At 56.4% G+C, this 15628-nt stretch overlaps 1 protein-coding gene across 2 annotated transcripts; it reads right to left on the bottom strand.

Annotated features, from left to right (window-relative positions):
* Window positions 1-2651: 2651 nt before the first annotated feature.
* Window positions 2652-9150, bottom strand: LIF (LIF interleukin 6 family cytokine). 2 transcript variants are annotated; one of them, XM_019743023.3, is made up of 3 exons: window positions 9007-9150; window positions 7031-7209; window positions 2652-6331 (listed from the first exon to the last, which is right to left on the bottom strand). In XM_019743023.3, the coding sequence occupies exons 1-3, from the start codon at window positions 9023-9025 to the stop codon at window positions 5921-5923; spliced, it is 609 nt and encodes a 202-aa protein (XP_019598582.1). In that variant the 5' UTR covers window positions 9026-9150; the 3' UTR covers window positions 2652-5920. The 2 variants fall into 2 exon arrangements, with proteins under 2 accessions (XP_019598582.1, XP_074177606.1); XM_074321505.2 differs by lacking the exon at window positions 9007-9150 and having other exon boundaries at window positions 7031-7929.
* Window positions 9151-15628: the final 6478 nt, after the last annotated feature.

Here is a 15628-nt window from a genome sequence, read left to right as displayed (position 1 = left end):
GCGCCAAGGCCCAGAACTCAGGCAGATGTTAATCAGTCACACAGAACACACCATCCGAAGCCTGTTGAGCAAGGATTCCATTATGGCCATTCCTGTAATTAACCCTATTATAAACAAGCCACAGGCAATACCTTACAAAAGTTAAAGGGTAAACCTGTCCCTATTCTTGTATCTTGCGTAAGTTTTTCATACCAAGAGGTTGTCCATGGAAACAAGAAACACATAGAAACCCTAGCCCCACAGGCAGAGGGGGGTCTCTCTCCCACTCGCGATCAGAGACTACCACCCTGTCTTATTTTCTTAGTTACTCGCTGCTAAATAAACTTTCTTTTACTTTAAAGTCTATATTGGCTCATGGTTGAATTCCTTCCTATGTGAAGTCAAGAAGCCTCTTTTTCTGTAACACAGGTCTCCTCTAGGCCTGGGTTCCAGTACTGTCAGAGCAGCAATTAGCCCGTAGGTTGTTCACCCTGACGATCCCCTTCCTTATCAGGCTGGCCCCCCAGCTTTGGACTCAGAGCTGTCAGACCCACGCTTCTGCATTCACTGGGGGGAGAGGACCCCTTTTTCCTTGCAGAGAGTGCACCAGTATTTGACATTCCTTCTGCTTTCTCCATCTCCACCTGTGGATGGGCTCGCCCGTCCCGATTCACGCAGCATTCTCGTGGGCTCCTTTTGGCAGCCTTGTGAAGATGATAAAATAGCATTCATCACCGATTCCTCTTGCAATTTCACAGATAAGGGAGCTGAGCTCACCTGGAAGGGTCACAGGACTGCATGTGACAGAGCCAGCAGAGTACCCAGGCCTCAATGGGTAGAGGGAGGGGGCTTCTCAGCAGAGCAGGGGGCCTCCCTGCCTCCCACCAACTGATTGTTTTCCCCTCTTCTTGGGAGTGTGACCCAATAACCAGGTAAGAGTCCTTTGTTCTCTCTGGCCAGGGCAAGGCAGAGAACAGAACACCTGCCCTGTCCTCGGGGACTGAGAGCAACCCAGACAGAAGCAGGGAAGAACCTGAGGGCCCCCCAGCCAGCCCCACAGGAAGGCAGTTGGGATCTGACATCCCTGTACTTCCTTTTATGTGCCTTAGCATTTGTTTTGTTTTCCTTTTGTTTCCTAGTAAAGGTTTCTTTTGAAAAGCTTCAACCTTGTCTCCCATGAGTGCAGGGGGAAGATTGGGGGCTGGGTCAATGGCGGGGTGTGGCCCAGTAGAGGATTTAGCCGGCTGGGAGGGGCTGAGACCATCCGAAACAGCTGTGGGTCTGACTCCAGGAGGCCAGCCAGCCTCTCCCTCCCAAGAAGCTGCCTGCACTGCCCTTGGTGATTTGCACTTGGCGTCTTAATAAACTTAGGAGGCGTAAGAGAGGGAAGGAGTGCAGGGTGGCCTTTCTGAGACTTTAACATGCAGGTCTGGGGTAGGGTGTGGGGCAAGATTCTGCATTCCTGATCAGTTCCCAGGTGAGGCCAAAGTTGCCAGGTGTGGGTCAAGCCCCTTCGTTGCACAGAAAGGAGACAGGCAAACGATCCGAGCCCCCTGCTGACACCTAGAGCAGTGAGTGTTCCCTCCACCTTGGCCTGGGCACCTTCTGTGTGCCTCTTCCATCACTTACATACTCCCAGATGCGTTCATTCATTGTCCCCATTAGCCTGGGAGCTTCCAGAAGACACAGCCAGTATCCTATTCACCTTTGGAACCCAACACGGGAACTGACACTTATAAGCATTCATGAACAAGTACGTAGGTGACTCTCAGACAAACTGCCCAGGTCCCCAAATGAATCTCAGCTAGGGGAGCCCAGACCCAAACCCCAGAGCGAAGTACAGTGGAGACATTTGGGGCTGCTCCAGAGCCCCCGTGTCTGTGACCATCTGGTTTCAACCTCTCTTGTTCCCCAAGGAAGGAGTCCCAGGAGGCTGGGAAGAAGGTTGCAGTGGAAGGGGGTCCCCAGGTGTGAAGGAGAAGGGATGGCAGTGTCCACTGTAGAGAGTTCTCAGGCCCAGAAGAGCCTGAAAGAAAAACCCTGATTCTGGCCCCAGCATCCTGTGTGATTTCGGACAGGACCCTTGAACTTCGTACTCCATAGTCATTCAAACCTGTTCCTGTTACTTCCCCTCAGGTGGTCAATGGACCATTCCCTGAGGACAGAGGTCTCAGCACCTGGTATCTTCTAGGCCCCTGACATTCCATCCAGAGGAAAGATCATGAGATTTGGAGCTAGAGGGTTGGACCTAAACACCCTGCTGGCGTCACCTTGGGCGAGTGGCTTCATCTCTCTGAGACTCAGTTTCCCCCTCTGTTTAATGGGGATGATTATTCTGGGTGACTCATGGGACTACAGTGAGAAGTGAGGGGCTGAGACTGAAGGAGCGAAGACATTAACTAATAGTTCTCCCCACTTTTGGGCGGCCCATCCCTTTCCTGTGGCACCCCGTGATCTGGAACCCCACCCACCTTGTTCGGCTGTGCTCAAGTTCTGCCCATCCCACCGCTACCCAATCTGGCGCCCTTGCCCAGTGGAAGCACCCCATCTTCCTACCGCCCTGCCCTGTGCCAGACAGATCCCCACTGGACTGGGCGTCCAGGACAGAGACCTTCCCAGCCCTTCCAACCCCATCCCCCCACATCAGTACACTCTGGAGAGCTTGCCAAGAGCAGATTCTTTATTAATTTCTTTTTTTTCTTAAAAAAAAAGATTCCTTCAGTATAAAAAAATAAATATTTTAAATATGACATTGAATAAATAAAAATAATCTGTCAGTATGAAACATTCCCACAGGGTACATTCATCAAAGAGGAATTTGTCCCCCAAGGCCAAGTCCTTTCCAGTAGAAAGGAAGGAGGGAAATACAGAGCATGGAACTAGTAATGTGGGTGAGGGAGACACCCAGGCACGAGGATTTGGGGGGGACTGGGGGCGATCCGAAGGTGAGAACATCTGTACCATCTGAAGAGAAACGCACTTCTCATTGGATTGAGGGCTCCACCCCCACACGCTGCGTCTATTCTGGAGAGCCAGCCAGGCAGAGCTGACTGCTTCTGTCAGGGGGACGTCCCCAGAGAGGGAACCAGAAGGAGGAGGGCCACAACAGGAGCGACAAATAAACTAGCGGTGCTTTTTGGTTTGCAAACATTTTCAATAAATAAGGTCCCCAATACTCTTTCTCAATAAACTGCAAAATGACTGTCCTACCCCCTCCTCCGCTGATGGCGTCTTCCTCCTCCTTGGGTCCCCAGCCCGTGACCCAGGATGCCAGGAAGGGTCAACATCAGCAATAAAAATATGAGGGACAGGACAGCTTCCTGCCCTTGCAAAGCTTTTTCCCCACATAGAATCCGTACTTCAGGGATGCTGGGCAAAGTGAGTGCCAATCAGCCAGACTGGTTCTAGAAAGAGCATAGGTGCTGAGGGGCAGAGGGAGATGGGCTGAGGAGTGGGTGGTGGGAACTCAGGGAGCCAGGGCCTATATGGGTCCCAGGGGAGGAGATTTTCTGGGTCTCCCAGGCTCAGAGGCTGCCCAGGCGGTGCTCAGCACAGAGCACAGGGTGAAGAGATGATGGGAAACCCAGCCAACCTCAAGCCTTCTGAGCCAGGTTCACTGAAGGAACAGAGCAATAAGGGATGGGGGAGACCGAGGGAGGGGTGCAGGGGGTGGGGGGAGCAGCAGGCTGAGATCTGGACCCACATTAAGACAGCATCAGAAAACATGTAACTGCCACGGTCTCCTCCACCCCCCCACCCCCACCCCACATCGCAGTCATGCCAATGAGACAGACAGCTCCCAACTCCACCCCCCACCCCCACCGCAGGCCTCAGGGCCTGCCTGCTGCCTGCTCACCTGCCATGGAGTGGGTGTGGGTAAAGTGCTTAGAGAAGACAGAGAGAGGTGCAAAGTGAGTGCAAAGTACCATAATCGTATTGGCTGAACTGCTCGGACCACAGCCCACTCAGGGTTTGAGAAGAAGCCAGAACGCTGCTCCTAGCAGCTGCCCCAGCTCCCGCCCTCCTCCCCAGCTCCCAGACTGGAGGGCGTTTCTCCACTAGCCTGGCCCCAGCACAAAGGAAAAGATCAGGTTCCCTGCCTGGGAGCCCAGACATGGGTGGGGGCATGGGGGGAGGTGGGGCAGGAGGGACCACAGCTTCCTGGTCCATGTCCCAGGGCCTCCCTGTCCTCCTCTGCAAAGCAGGGGGCTCCTCCCTCACTGCCCCGGCTTCCTGAGGTCCAGCCAGGCCCCCCTCGCCCTCTGTGGATGTTCGGCCATCAGAGAAGGAGCTTCCCCGCTGTGTGCGAGCATGCTGGGTGCTGGGTTAGGACCGTTCCAGGGCCCCTGACTGCTAGTCTAGAGGCAGGCAGCATGCGAACAAGGAAACAATAGCAGGGCGGGCCACCATGGTTGCCTTGCCCACTGTCCCTTGAAGCACAATTCCGGGGGCACCAGAGAACACAGTGTTGAATGATTCCCCAGGAGCCAAGCAACACAGCAGCCCTAGGAAAAGGCCACCCCCATCCTATGGCCACTCCACAAACTGGCCCATCCTGCCTTGCAGCCAGGATCCTGGCATTCCCAAGCAAGTCACAGTTGGGGTGGAAGGATGGAGCTGTGTCTCCTGCACCCCCTTCCCCTCAGGCTGACCAGTTCTCTTTGATCCTGGCCCTTCTCTGGGTTTATCCTACTTGTAACATCTTTGACTTCCAGACCAAGCTCTGCTAAGGCCTGGCGCTGGCTCCTGTAGAAGTAGCCATCATATTATTTCTGTTGGGTAGGGAACAAGGAATTAACTTTGCCATTTAAAGCACCAATAAGTTAATATAAATAGGGCATCATAATAAATAGACGATTGTGCTGGGTCAGACACACAGCACTCTTGGACCTCAGGCTTCCCTGAGACCCTGACCTCAAGTTCTGCTGTCCCCTTGCTCTGGGGACCAGAGATGGCCTCTGTCCCCTCAAGTACCTTTGTGTGACCTCACAGGGCCTCTCCTTGGGCCTCAGATGTGAGCTGCCACTCTGAACTACCTGGTCCACCCCCTTCCTTACAGACCCTCGCCCAGAAGGAAGACTCTGGGTTCCCTCAGAACCTCCTCACCTGACTTTGCCACCTGCTCACCTCCACATAACCCTCTTCCAGGTCCAGCCACCACCCCTGGCCACCTTGGACTGCAGGAAAAGCTGCAGGGAAGGGGAAGGAGAGCCCAGGTTTTCAGGGACTCCCTTCCGTTGTCTTCCTTCCCAGGCATGAAGGTGGCTTCTCTGCTTCCCCAGGAGCCTGGACACCAGTGACCTCCTTCTGGAACCTTCTGTCTAACAGTCTGTAAGCCTGAGATCTCCAATCACGCTCCAGAGAAGACAGCATCTCACACCAGAGCTCTCTTCTGTAACTTCTACTCACTACACTTACAGGGACCAAGGAGTCCTTTGGGATCCCAGCCCCTCTGGCCTGCCCAAGTCCCAACCAAATTTTCTGAAGTCTGCCTAAGGGGCAGCAAAGGCACTGATGACCATCAATCTGCTGGGGGCCGGGTAATTCCCCCAACCCTTGCTGTCTTGCCTTGTGGTCAGGGTCGCCCCAGACAACTTGTTCACTTTGCTCACAAAGCCCAGCTGAGGGGACAAGTGGGGGCAGAAGTCCAGCCCCCACTCCCCTCGCCAGCCTGACACCCCAGTGCCTGGCTGCAGTCTCCCTGGAGAAGGAGAAGGGGCGCCTTTCTCTAGTTAGCGCTGTATATAGGCCCTGCCTATGGGAGTTTGAACTCTGCTCGGTTTCATCGCAGTCCACGCTGGACGAGAGTAGACTGGCCAGGAACCCCTCAGGGTCTGCCAGCAGCCCGCACGTGGGTTTGTCGGTGTTTTGGGCCCCGCCACAGTTTGAGAGCCACCCGAGTCTGAGATCTCGGATCGCTACAAGCTTCAAGACCTCCCGTCTAGAAGGCCTGGGCCAGCACAGCGATGACTTGCTTATACTTCCCTAGGAGCTGACAGCCCAGCTTCTTCTTCTGGAAGACGTCCTTGCCAGACGTGTCAGGGCCATAGGCCACCTCCACGTGGCCCACGTGGTACTTGCTGCACAGGCGGCACAGCACGTTGCTGAGAAGGCCCCGCATGATGTCCGCGGTGGCGTTGAGCTTGCTGTGGAGGCTGAGGGCGTTGGGATTGAGGATCTTCTGGTCCCGTGTGATGTTGCCCAGGGAGGCACCAAGGTACGCAATGATGCGGTACAGCTCCACCAGCCGGGCCTTCTCCGTGCCATTGGCGTGGAAAGGCGGGAAGTCTGTCACGTTGGGGCTGCACAGCTTGTCCAGGTTGTTGGGGAATGGCTCCCCCTGGGCCGTGTACTGAGGAGCAGAGGGACAAAGGGAAGGTGACGTGGGAGTCGCGGATGGGTGTTCCAGCCCTGTCACACCCTCTGGGCAAGCTCTCAGGTCTCAGTTTCCCATCTATGGCATAGGGACCCAACTCCTTGCCCTGTAGGCATCTCAGGATTGTCATGAGAGCCAGAAGTAATCATGAGTGTGAATGCACTTGAGAAAGAATCAAGGCCTATACCACAAAAGTTGTACCATCATCATCATTCTCATGAAGACCATAAAAGGACAGAAAGGAAAACGCAATGTCTTAGCTAGAGCAGGTACACCCCACACTTGCCCTTTTACCTACTGCACTCACCCTTGGAGGCACTGCACCCACAGACACCCACAGCCACTGTCTCTCCCCACTGTGCCTTCCCGTCCACCTCACCACCTCTTTCTCCTTTGTCTCTCATGGCCTCTTGTTCCATGTGGAGGATTCCCATCTCCCTCCAACTCTGCCCTGCCTAACTGGGCACCCTGGGAAAGTGGCTTCCAGTCTCCAAGCCTGGGCCGGGGCTACGGCGGAAGCTGTGGGAGTCTGGTGTGGTTGAACTGAGCCCTTTTCCCTTTCTTTCTGTCCAGTTCCAAAAGCGTCCCTTCCCTCACCAGTCCCGCCAGCCCAGGTCAGTGCAGCCATCCCACCTCCACTTTCTCTCCTTCCTCAGTACCTGGGGGGTGACTTACATAGAGAATGAAGAGGGCGTTGGCACTGCTGTTGAGCTGCACCAATTGGTTCTTGATCTGGTTCATGAGGTTGCTGTGACATGGGTGGCGCGTGACACAAGTGGCGTTGACAGGGGTGATGGGAAGGGGGCTCCCCGCCCCGTGTTTCCAGTGCAGAACCAGCAGCAGGGGCACGACTCCTGGGAATAGGCAAGAAGAAGCCATTAGCAGGGAGGGGGAGACAGGCAAGGGCCTCGTGGCCGACGGTGCTCATCATCTGTCCTGGGACAGACACCAATGTCCCCTCTCAGCCTCTAGCTCTATCTTCCCATGGTCTGGCTCTTAGTTTTCACCACATCACTACCTCTGTTTCTCTCTCTCCTCCAGATCTCTAAATCTTTATCTCTGCTTCTCTCCACCTTCTTATCGCTCCCTGCTTTCTCCTGAGAGAAGGAACGAGAAATGAACTATTCCCACCAGTTGGAAGTTGGGTCCAGAGTGACACCAGCCATCCAGCCCTTTTCCTCAGGAAAGCAAAAGCCCCTGAGGCCTCCTCGCCCTCTGACTGGAAGGCACAGTGCCCAGGCTCAGGGTTCTTGGGGAAAGGAAAGGCCCCTGAGACCTTTCTTCCCACCTCCCAGGATAGGTCAGATTCCTCAGCATTACTTCAGCTCACTGGCCCATTGCAGCCCAAATCTCTCAGGTCAGTCTCCCACGGGGACCATAGGCGGACAGAGAGGGGTATCCTCTGCTGACCCTTTCCTCCCTCCCAAACCTGTCACATGATTCTGGATCCCTGGGCCATTTGTCCCCTAATCCCGCCCCTCCCCCATCTCTTCTACATCCTCCACATGTGACCATTCTTCTACTAGGACCCTCAACATTACCCCAGTTCTGTGATTCTGTTCCCCTATCCATCCCCAAATTATCATTCAAAACTTTCTGTCCCCCAGTTCTGCACAGCTCCCCGTCTCCATGCCCTCCCCTTTTTGTCCACTAGTTCTTGCCCCAGGCCCTGGGTTAGGACAAGGAAAATCCAGGGGTCCCACAGGCCCCCAGAGCCTTGGGGAGGGAGAGGAAATGGTGCAACCAGAAAAGAGAAAAGGGAAAAGGTCGCCGGCAGCCAGGTGGGCGGGGAGGAAGGAAAGTGAAAGGTGACAGGAGAGCTGGGAGCTGTTGGTGCCTGTCCGGGATCACCCCTCCCCCAGGATATCTGCTTCCCCGCTTTACTCTTAGGTACCCCCAGGAGGGGCCTTTCCGGGTGGCTAAGCAGCAGGGGCTGGGGTCAGCAGACCAGCAAGGCTGGGGGACCGGTAAGGCTGGGGGAGGGGTGCGGGAGCTTCCTACACCAGGATCTTCCCTGCTGGGACAGTGGGAGCCTCAAGTTCACTTCTGCTGGGTCCCCTGCTCCTCCCAGCATCTCCAGGAAGTGCTGAGTCCCCGGGATTGCTGGGGGGACCCCTAACCCCCACCCCCAGCTCACCTAGCACAGACCACAGCTTTCACGCACTAGCAGATGGAGTCGGCACCTGCTCCCGTCCCAGCCGGAGTTTGCGAGCTGCTCGGGCTGCCGGCGCCCCTCCCAGGGAGCAGCCCGGGACGCGGTTGGAAAAGAGAAAGCGAAAAGACAGAAAGAAAGAAAGTGGGAGGGTGAATCCAGGAGAAAGCGGAGCTGGAAGAGCAGCCCGGGAGAGTGGCAGGATCGCGGAGGAAGAGGAGGGAGCAGAAGGTGGAGGAAGGCTGTGGCTCCCCCTCCCTTGCCGGCCAACCTGCTGGCCCCGGGGCGGACCGGCTGGGTGCGCGGTGTTGGGACCATGTGCCTGCGCTCGCCCCCGGCCGCCACCCAGCGCCTCCAGCGGCGGGGCTGGCTGCGCGGGCGCCCCAAGTGTCCGTGTATCTGCGGCGGGTGGGTGTCCCTTTCGCGATCGCCAAGTGCCCCAAGTTGCCGCTGCGCTCGCAGCGGGGCGCGGAAGCCAGCGCCGGTCGGGTGGATTTACCTGCTGCCAAGACCTTCATTATGCGCTGGACTCCAGAGGGCCTTGGAGGAGACCTTAGATGCCGGCAGTTTTCAGAGGTTCATGCTCAAATGGGGAATTTGCCTGATTTATATACTGGAGCCTGTGTTGTAAGACAGAGAGAGAAACAGCTATATTTAGCAGGGATCCCCGTCCAGGAAGTTGTTTGAGGTGCATCATAGGAAATTATGAATGGAAGAAAGTGAGAGTGAAGGGGGGGCAGTGAGGGGGGAGGGTGGGGAGAGCAGACTTTTTCCCTCTTCTAAGAATTTGATTGATAAAATTATAATGAACTCTTCGACAAAACACCCTGTGGTTTTCCTGAGTGGCTTGCCCTGAAGTATGAGGAGGGGGAGGAGGGACCCCAGGCCGAGTCATCAGGGTCCCCTGGCAGTGGGTGCCCCAGACAGCCCTGACTCACCTGGGTTTGGGGAGGTGGCTTGAGACTAGGCAAGCAGATGGAGGCTGGCACCTGTGGCTCCCTGATTGGGGGTTTTGGGGGACAGTGGGCAGGAGGCAGGCTGGGGCTTGGCTGAGAAGGAGGCTCCAGGAAGAGGGGCTGGGGCCCGGTGTGGACTTTAGACAGTAATAAAGCGGAACTGAACGTGGGTGCTGGAAGCCACCTCATAGGTAGCCTTCTCCAACCTGCCCATTGCCACTGGGCAAAGTGGGTCTCCACAGGGAATGGTTGCCCAGGGCCAGGCCTCCTGACTGCCGTCAGAAGTACCTGTGAGGCTCGGAGTAGGGGCATGTTGTGACTGGGTTATCTGGGGACAGCCTGGGGAGGAGCTTCTGGGAAGATGTCATGTGTCTGGGGTTTACCTAAACTCTTTGCAACCCCACCTCCCCCTTCAGGGGAAGGTAGCCCAGCATTTCCATTCTGCTCCACCTGAGGCAGAAACCTTGAGGGGCTTAGCAAATCAGAGCCAGGTTTCCTCCTCAGGATGCAGAGGGATGGCTGGGGAGAACAGAAATAGATTGCCCCTCCCAGACCTGCCTTGGGAGCCTCAGAGAATGATGGGGGCCCCCAAAAGGTGCTTCTAGAGTCGCAAGGCAGGGTCACAAATTCTGGTGTCTGGTAGATTCATAAACAAGTGAGAAGGGGGCAGGAAGGAATGGTGGGGACTAGGACAAAATGAGCGGAGACTCCTCCCCTATAAAAAGCATTTTTTAAATGGGGTGGGAGAGTGCTGACAAGAGAACAGATATCCGGGGCCACACTGTCCTACAAGTTGCCAGGCGCACCCACTACCCCAAGAGATGTCTCATTCCCCTCAGGACCCCACCCCAACCCTCTGGCCTGACCCCGACCAGAACACAAGCCAGGAGAGTTGGTTTTCTAAGGCCAGGGAGAACCAGGGAGCTTTTCCCTAGCCCTTAAGACCCCCTGCCAACGCTCTCCCCAATCCTCTATGCATGCCCACAGCTCCTGCCTCTTGCCACATCTCAGATCTGCCCAGCCAGGCATTCCTCCCTCATCGTGCCAGGATGGATGGGCCTTAGTACCTATTGCTGTCCCCCCTCCCTGCCACACACACCCTGCCCCATCCAGGCTCACTTTCCGCATGCTCTGGGGGCCTGGGATATGTGGTGATAAAACTGCCCTCCCACCTGGCAGCAGGGAGGAGGCTGGCAAAGCCCAGGCTGACTCTCCTTCCTCTTCCCTGACCCCCACACCTTGTCTCTTCTTTGAGGGGCCATAGAATGCCCAACCTGCCACTTGCCCCTCCATTACACCTACTCTGACGTCGGTGTACACCCCCAGGAGACCCACCCATCCCAGCCTGGCTCAGGCAACCCCACGCCCAGGACATCCCAGCTCACCTCCTTCTTCTCAGTCCTCCCCTCCAGCCTCTCCTGCACAAGGGCCAGAGCACATGACCTCTGGATCCTCCTCCAGCCCCACCCCCCCATCTCCTGGACCCCATCACCGGACTCAGCCTGGCTCTTCCGACATGGACCCCAAATCCATTTGACTAGGGACCCCCCTGTGTCCCCATCTAGGGATCCCCCTTTTCCCCTTCCCAAGTCTCTCACTAGGTGCCCCAATTCTCCTGGGGTCGCCCACCACCCTGTCCCGACAATCTCCTGGCCCATCTCTCCCTATATCTTTCCGAATGGACTTCCAGGGCCTTGCATTGCCCTCTAGCTCCCCGAATCCCACATCAGCCCTATAATCACCCCCAATTGCCGCATAATCTCAGCCCCACCCCACAGGAAACAGGAAATGGGGGCAGAGTCTAGGATACACTTAACCCCCACCCTGGCTAGCCCCCTCCCGTGCCTCAGTTTACCCTCTCACGGTACCTGACTTGGTCCGTGCTCCCCAAGTGCTGTGGGCCCCTCGGCACCCCAGGCCCAGCCTCCCTCTCCTGTCCATGTCCAGGCACCACCTGCACTGGGCCTCTGGGGGGAAGGCCGGGCAGGGTCTCGGAGCTGTCAGGCCGTGAGCTGCCTGCAACGTGGCGTTGGTCCCCAGGAATCAGCCGCCCAGGCCGAGCTCCAGGCCAGCTTTGGTCTCCTGGAGTTTGTTTTCTTCCCTCCCTCCCTACGCTGCTGTGTGTGTGTGTTTTCTCCAGCTTCCTCACAGAAGGCATCCTCCCTTCTTGGCTGCCTGCTCCCAGGGTCACGACCCCAGGCCCCACCCTGGAGTGGCAGCCCCAACCCGGCCCCTTCCAGCTGTGACTTCATCCCCAGCCTGTCCTGCTCCTGCACACTGGGCCTGTTGGGGATTTGACTGGCCTCAGGGTGAGGGGGACAATGGAGGCCCACATGTCCCCACCCCGGCTGAGCAGGGGGTTGCCAGGCCAGGGCTCCAGGGTGTTGTCTTTAGGTGGCCATGCCATCCACTTGCTCATCTCCCCTCTCCAGGAAGTGAGCCCATGAGCTAGCCTGGGGCCTTCCCATGGCCCCTTCGGGCCCTTTCTCCTGCACACTTTAGCACATGCCACCACCCAGTCTCTCCTTTTCTGCTGCTTCTCATCCACAAACCTCTCCTAGAGTATACAGATGTTTTACTTTTCAGGAGGGGAAACTGAGGCTCAAAGGGGTAAAGCACTTGCCCTGGACTGCACAGAGGGTTAACAATAGAATAAAGTCTCTGGCTTGCAGGCCACAGTGATGCCAGCAGCACCTCACGCTATGAGAGCAGCGAGGGGCACTACGGCCCCTTCCAGGCTGCCTCCCGCGGCCCAGATGGGCAGTTAACCTAGTGCTGCCCACTGTCCTTTCAAATAGAGACGGGTCTTATTCCCCAATCTTTGAGGACCTGGGTAGGGTCTGATACTCATTCGTACTCTTGACAGCACCTGGCTCAGCGTTACACCAGAGCAGATGCTAAGTATTTTTAAAAAGCATTTTACAATGTCCAAAAGCTGTCTGGGCCAAATCTGTCGTGGAGAGAAGGTGTGGAGTCTGGTGGTTTGAAATGTGGACTTTGGCCTCAGTTAGAGCTGGGTTGGAGGTTTGGCTCTGCCAGTTTTGAGCTGGGTGACTTTGGGGAAGTGATCACCTCCTGGTCTCAGTTTCTTCATCTGTAAAATGGGAATTATGGTACTTACACCACGGGTTTGCTGTGAAGGCTCAGGATTCAGCACAGTTCTGAGCACCCAGCAAGCCCTCTACACATCAGCACTGGTCCTCACCACCTCCCCATGAAATAGGGGTCCTTGTCCCCATTTAACTGATGAGGAAACTTGGGTACACTCCAGGGCTGAGTGGGGGAAGCTGGGCAGGAGAGGGACCTGTCTACCCTCTTCTGATGGATAATGGAGGCAAGATACCCTTATAGCCTCCAGCTTTAGGGGTGTCCCAGAAAATCAGACAGGTTGTATGAGGGCTGGCATGGTAGTGCACTCACTCTTCCCACGTCCCATCCTGGCCCCTGACCACCCCCACCCCAGGACTGAGCTGAGGACAGTGGCTGACCTGACCTCACCGCCCCCAGGAGCTGATTCACCCCCCACCCAGGCCCCATCTGAGAAGGAAGGAGACATAGCTCAGCTCAGAGGGGCTTGAATCACCAGCCACCCCCTGTGGAGCCCCAGGGGGTGTGGGGGCGGTGGCTAGCCCCCTGCCTGTCTGTCTGTCTCTTTCCTGCACCCCAGGGCACTCAGGGGAGAGGGGAGAGTGGCAGTGGCCATTGACAGAAAGGTGACAGGGAGGTACCCTGACAGCCAGGCATCCTGTGTGGGCAGCCAACAGTAGTTAGTCACCAGGTAAGCAGCTCCCTGGGCATTGGGGAATTCCCCAAGACCAGTGACCCAGAAACTGAACACTCTGGGCAAGCCCCACTGCCCAGCCTGTCCCCCTCCTTCCTTCACCATCCCCCTCCCCTGTGCCCAGCTAAGCTCTCAGTTCTCTGAAAACCCAACCAGCAGCTGCTCTCAGCCATCAGCTCAAGCCCATCCCCTACCTTGATGTTCTCACCTGGGAAATGAGCACAGGGAAGTCAGATGGCCCCAGGGGAGAAAGTTGGGGGCCAGGACTGAGGCTGGTGAGGGGCAGCCAGAGGAGACAAGAGAAGCTCAGGAATTCTTGGCACAGCCCTGGCAGTTGGGTGCCCTGTCCAAAAAGGCAAAAGCACCTCATCATTCAGCATTTGCGAAATGAGGGTGTAACAACACCTGTGGCCCCTCGCCTCCACCCTGCCGCACCACAGAACCATCCATGCACTCTCATGGACTTTCCTGTGGCCTCTGGCTCAGCTTTGCAAGTCAACTTTGGGAGGTCTGGGGCTAGGCTGGCGATGGGGCCCGTGGGTTAGAGCCAGGCAAACCTGGGTTCAAATTCTGCCCACACCATTTACCAACAGTGTGACCTGGAGCAACCAACTTCCTCTCTCTGAGCTTCGATTTCCCTTCTGAAAGTGGGGATTGCTGTAGTGCCAGCTTCATGAGGCTGTCATGAGGATATTAAGTGGGAAATGCAGATAAAGTGCCTAAACATAGCATCTGTTCTAACCAGGGCTCAGGGTTGCCACAGAAGGGCCTTGGGTCAGGCCTGGGCTCAGGGGTCAGTGCACCACCTGTAGTCTGAGACAGGCCAGGGAGGGCTCCTGGGTCCTCTCAGTGTGGTGTGGGTTCTGGGGGAACCGGCAGCCCCTTACAGTCTCAGCAGGGAGATAAGCAATATTTCCCACCTCGGGGCTCTGGAGAGCCCAGCTGCCTTTGGGTCTCTTCAGACCCAGGTTCTGGGCCTATTGTCTGCCCCTTCTCACTCTCACCCCATCAAATCTCTGGCAGGGACCAGTTACACCCCCTTGGGGCCAAGGAAGTCCCAGAAGCCATCCTGGCCTCCCGCCAACTGCTCCAAACATCACCCTGGCATTTTCCCACTGGTTCTGCGTCAGGAATCAACCCCCTGGAGGTGAATCAGAGTGACTGCATTTTTCAGTAATTCTGATAGAAATTGCAAGTGAAGCAGCAGCCTGGAGAGCCCCAGTCACTGGTATGGCCAGAGGCCTAGCTCCAAGGGCCACGCTGCTCGTGCTCTGCCTTCAGCGTCTCCATCTGTGGAATGGGTTGTTCTCCCCATTCACTCATCAGCACTTAGGGAATGTGGCATTTTTGCCTCTGCAAGCACTTTGACCCCCTCCAGGCTCTCCCTGAATCTCGAAATAGCCCAAGACCATTGCAGGCAGATATAGACAGAGATATTTTCACACTATTTCCTCTTAGTGGGTCATGGATCCAATTTACATGGTTGCCGCCAGCACTTTCAGAAAGGAAATGGAATAGCAAAATCACCCAGCGTAGCCCAGAGCGAGGGCAAGCACTGCCCCACGAAAGTTTTTCTTTCCATTGTCTGTATGTGTCACCACATGCACCATCCTCTGGTTGCAAGGTGCAATGTGTTTCTAACCGTGGGTCGTGGTCAAAAACCTTTGTAAGCCGCTGGTATCGATGATGAAAGCCAGGCTCGGAGGGGCTGAGGAGTGACTTGCCTCAGGCCACTCAGCCGTTGGCAGCATGGGGCTCCTGACTCCCACCTCAGCCTCCATCCCTGGCAGCTCAGGAGTGGGCAGAAGCTGCTGCGGGTGGGGTGGGGCAGGCAGGTGTTCATGGTGGGGAGCGGAGACCTGGCAACACCCTGTGCCAGGGGCCAGCCTCTCACTGTCCACTCCTTTCCGCAGCCTCAGACTCCTGGGATCCCCTCCCGCCCTCCCCACCCCGGGTGGGGCCCAGGGTAATCACAGGCCTTTCCTCACTCTGCCACACACAGGAGCCCTTCAATCTCACAGCGGGCATTGGGAAGAAGTGGCCGCCGTCCTTCCTCCAGGGTAGGCTGTGTCTAGGAGCACCCACCAGGCTCCCCATGGGTCTGTCTGTCCGTCTGGGCCTGAGTGGGCATTCGTATGTGTCTGCGTGTATAGTGAGGGCCTTCGTGTGTCTGCATGTCAGTGCTCTGTCACAGGGCTGGGGCTGGCCCTGTGAGTCTGTACACGAGTGTCTGTGCTGATCTGTTCACCCGTGTGTGGCTGGGAGAGAGCTGGAGCATGCACACCTCTGGCTGCCTTTGTGAGCCTTCTGTGTGACTGTGAATGTGTGTGCAACCTCGTGCATGAATCCCATAAGAATGTGTGTCTGACCCTGTGTTTGTGTGA

This window comes from Rhinolophus sinicus, chromosome 9 (genome assembly GCF_057876585.1).
Source record: "Rhinolophus sinicus isolate RSI-liver-muscle chromosome 9, RSI-T2T, whole genome shotgun sequence".
Taxonomy (NCBI): Eukaryota; Metazoa; Chordata; class Mammalia; order Chiroptera; family Rhinolophidae; genus Rhinolophus; species Rhinolophus sinicus.
This window is presented reverse-complemented; position numbering and strand designations above follow the sequence as displayed.

Excerpts from the sequence above, each read along its gene's own strand:
- LIF (XM_074321505.2), bottom strand. The coding sequence starts at position 7,234 with ATGGCTTCTTCTTGCCTATTCCCAGGAGTCGTGCCCCTGCTGCTGGTT. Across the intron at positions 6,332-7,030 it reads ACGCCCTCTTCATTCTCTAT|TACACGGCCCAGGGGGAGCC; the intron begins GTAAGTCACCCC and ends TCTGCTCCTCAG.